Below are 2,798 nucleotides of genomic sequence, written 5' to 3'. Positions count from 1 at the left end.
GCTGCCAAGCCCGCTGTCGGCACTGACACAGTCGCTTGCGCGGCTGTGAGCGCTGCTCACACTCCCTGTGCGCCGCACGCCACGACCGCTGTGAAACGTGTCGTCAACATCATCACCCTCATCCTCCTCCGGCTCCTGCTCTTCTTCTTCCTCCTCTTCGTGCTGGTGCTGCAGTTCCACGTCATCGTACTCTTCCTCTGGTGCCACGTAGGCACTAGATGACGCGGGGGACGCGTGCGACGCAGGGGCGGTGTACGAGGCGCTACGCCGAATCGTGCGAACCTCAACATCACGCGGGAGAAACCCTTTCAGGAACGCCCCGCCCTGCTGCTTCTGCTGCTGCTGTTGGTGAGGGTTGCGGGCCGTGCCGTGCGACGGCAGTGATGCGACGACAGCCGTTGGCGACAGTGGGGGCGAGGAGACCTGCTGCTCGGAGTTTGATGCCGGGCTGGCGGTGGTGAGCGGGTGCTGCCGGAAGTTGGCAATGGCGTCGGTGATGGAGTCAAAGTTTTGCTCCTCAACAATGACCGTCTGGTCTTGCACGAGCTCAATGGGCACGTGTGCCACGCCATACGATGGCGTGCACAGCGACAGCAGCAACATGAGCTGGTTGTTGACAATATCAAAGTGGATGAGGAACGTGCCGTCGCCAACGCCAGGCCGCAGCAGCTGCAGAGACACCCACGCCCTGCGCCTCCATCCATGGTAGTATGGCAGCTCGTTGAGGCGGAAGCGCCGTTGGATGGTCCGAATCTGGTGGCGGAAGACACGGAAGTCCTCGTCCATGTGCGGCACCGGCGCTGGAGGCGGTGGTGGTGGGGGTGCGGCATACGTTGCAGTGTGGTGGCGATGGCCGCCATTTACGCTGGCGCGCCGACTGCTTCTGCTGCTGCTGCTGCTGCTGCTTTTGGTAATAGCGTTGTTGTTGTTGTTGTTGTTGTTGTTGTTGTTGTTGTTGTTGTTGTTGTTGTCAGCGTTGGTGGTGGTGGTGGGACCACCTCCGCCCTCAGAGAGGGAGCGTCGTCGACCGGACCCGCTCTTCCTTCCATGCAGCAGCTGCTGGTGGCTGTGGTGTGGCTGAGGCGTCAAGAGGGAATCATCCGCCAGCAAACTCGTACGCCAGTACCCGTGATCGTCGTCGTCGTCGTTGGAGGTGGTGTTTTGGCCGGTGTAGTCATCACGGCAGTGATCGACACTGGCGCCGCCCTCTTGCCAGCGGCAAGCGTTCTCCTCATGACGAGCCGCCTCATCGCCATCAACAATGGAGACGTCGTGCAGCTGGTCCTCAAGGAGCAGCTGCCTGGCATGTTGGTGGTGTCGTTGTTGCTGTTTGAGCAGTTCCTGATCCGCTACACCAATCTGGTCACAACCAGCAGCACCGGCAACGACATACTCTGTGTCAATTGTATCGTCCAGTGAGCGCGAATGTGTACATGGTGCTGTGTCGTGCACACGACCGTCGGACAGGCGATGGCCGTGATTGGCGGTGTCGTGCACACCGCAGTCGCTGCTGCTTCGAACGTGGCAGTTGCGGACAGCGTGGCGTACACGGTCGTGGTTGTGGGTGTGACTGTGCGGGGTAGCACGCAGCTTCTGTGGCGTGCCTGCAAGCACAGCGGGGTCTGTCTTGTGCCTGGGCTTCTTGCCCGCGACGCTGTCGTAGATGATGTTGGTTGGTTCCTCCTCCGTGTTGTATGTTGCCTCGTATCGCAGCAGGCTCGACGTGATGGTGGTGGGCGGCGTCGCTGGCGGGGTGAGCGATGCCAGCATGGTGGGGGATGAGGAGAACTTGGGGGAGGGCGCGCCTGGCCGTGCACCTGGGGCTGTGGTGCTTGAGAAGAGGTTGAGGGTGGAGGTGTTTGGGGAGCACACTGGGCTCCTGGAGGGGCTGGTGGACGCGCTTGTGGCAAAGTGCACAGACCTGCGCCGCTGTGGGTCGTCCCTTCGCCGGGAGCTTCGCCGACGCAGGCTGCCGTGGAGAGAGTTGGAGAGGATGCCTTCGCGCGCTGGTGATGTGGATGCGGGGGTCGGGGACCAGCTCGGCGACAAGCGATGATGGTGCTGGTGGTGCTGGTGGTGGGTTGTTGACGTTGACAGAGCGCGCACGCGGTTCGGTTGTTGTGGCTGCTGCTGCTGCTGCTGCTGCTGCTGCTGCGTGTGTTGTGCATTTGCTGGGGACGAGGACGAGGAGCGGAGGCTGGAGTGTCGCCTGGGCGTGTTGTGGCGGCCCTTCACTAGGGCCTGGCCCTCGGCGACCGAGACCATTGGGTGAGGTGGTTCGTCGACGCGCGTGTGCCGCGGCACCGCGGTTGTCGCAGGCGGTGACAGGTCCATCTTGGCCTCGACAACGTTCTGAGATTGCAGTGTGGGGAGATGTGGAGAAAGATGTGGAGGAGAGGGGATGGGGAACAAAAGAGATGCAGGGGGAGAGGGGTGGTGGCAACTGGGTGAGCAGGTGTAACTAGGAAGGCACCAGCAGATGGACTGGTCGCAGGCCGCAACAGCGAAACTATCGTCATTGACAGAGAGACAGACAGACAGACAGACAGACAGACAGACAGCCTGACTGACTGAGAGATAGGCCGAGAGATAAACACACACACACAACACACCATGATGGGGTTCGCATGTACCTTTCTTGGCCTTGTTTGCTTCGTGTGGTCGAGCAGCATTGCCCTTCACACAGTGAAGTGAACGACGAGGCAAGAAGCAAGGTACGCTTCGCTTCGCGTTCCGGAGCACGTCGCTGTGGTCAATGGAACGCAGCCAGCACAAAGGGGGGGGGGGTGTTGTGTCAC

General features: G+C 61.3%; 1 protein-coding gene across 1 annotated transcript in view; it reads right to left on the bottom strand.

Moving 5' to 3' along the window:
• PTSG_05198 (uncharacterized protein) overlaps window positions 1-2,334 on the bottom strand; it is a gene marked incomplete at its 5' end in the record, with an annotated part of 2,793 nt that extends 459 nt beyond the window's left edge. The window contains one exon of the mRNA XM_004993719.1: window positions 1-2,334. This exon is cut by the window's left edge and continues 459 nt beyond it. Coding sequence (XP_004993776.1) covers window positions 1-2,334 — 2,334 coding nt within the window.
• Window positions 2,335-2,798: the final 464 nt, after the last annotated feature.

Source organism: Salpingoeca rosetta (assembly GCF_000188695.1).
Source record: "Salpingoeca rosetta unplaced genomic scaffold supercont1.12, whole genome shotgun sequence".
NCBI classification, from domain to species: domain Eukaryota; class Choanoflagellata; order Craspedida; family Salpingoecidae; genus Salpingoeca; species Salpingoeca rosetta.
Note: the sequence above shows the minus strand (reverse complement) of the source record. Positions and strands in the feature narration are given on the sequence as shown.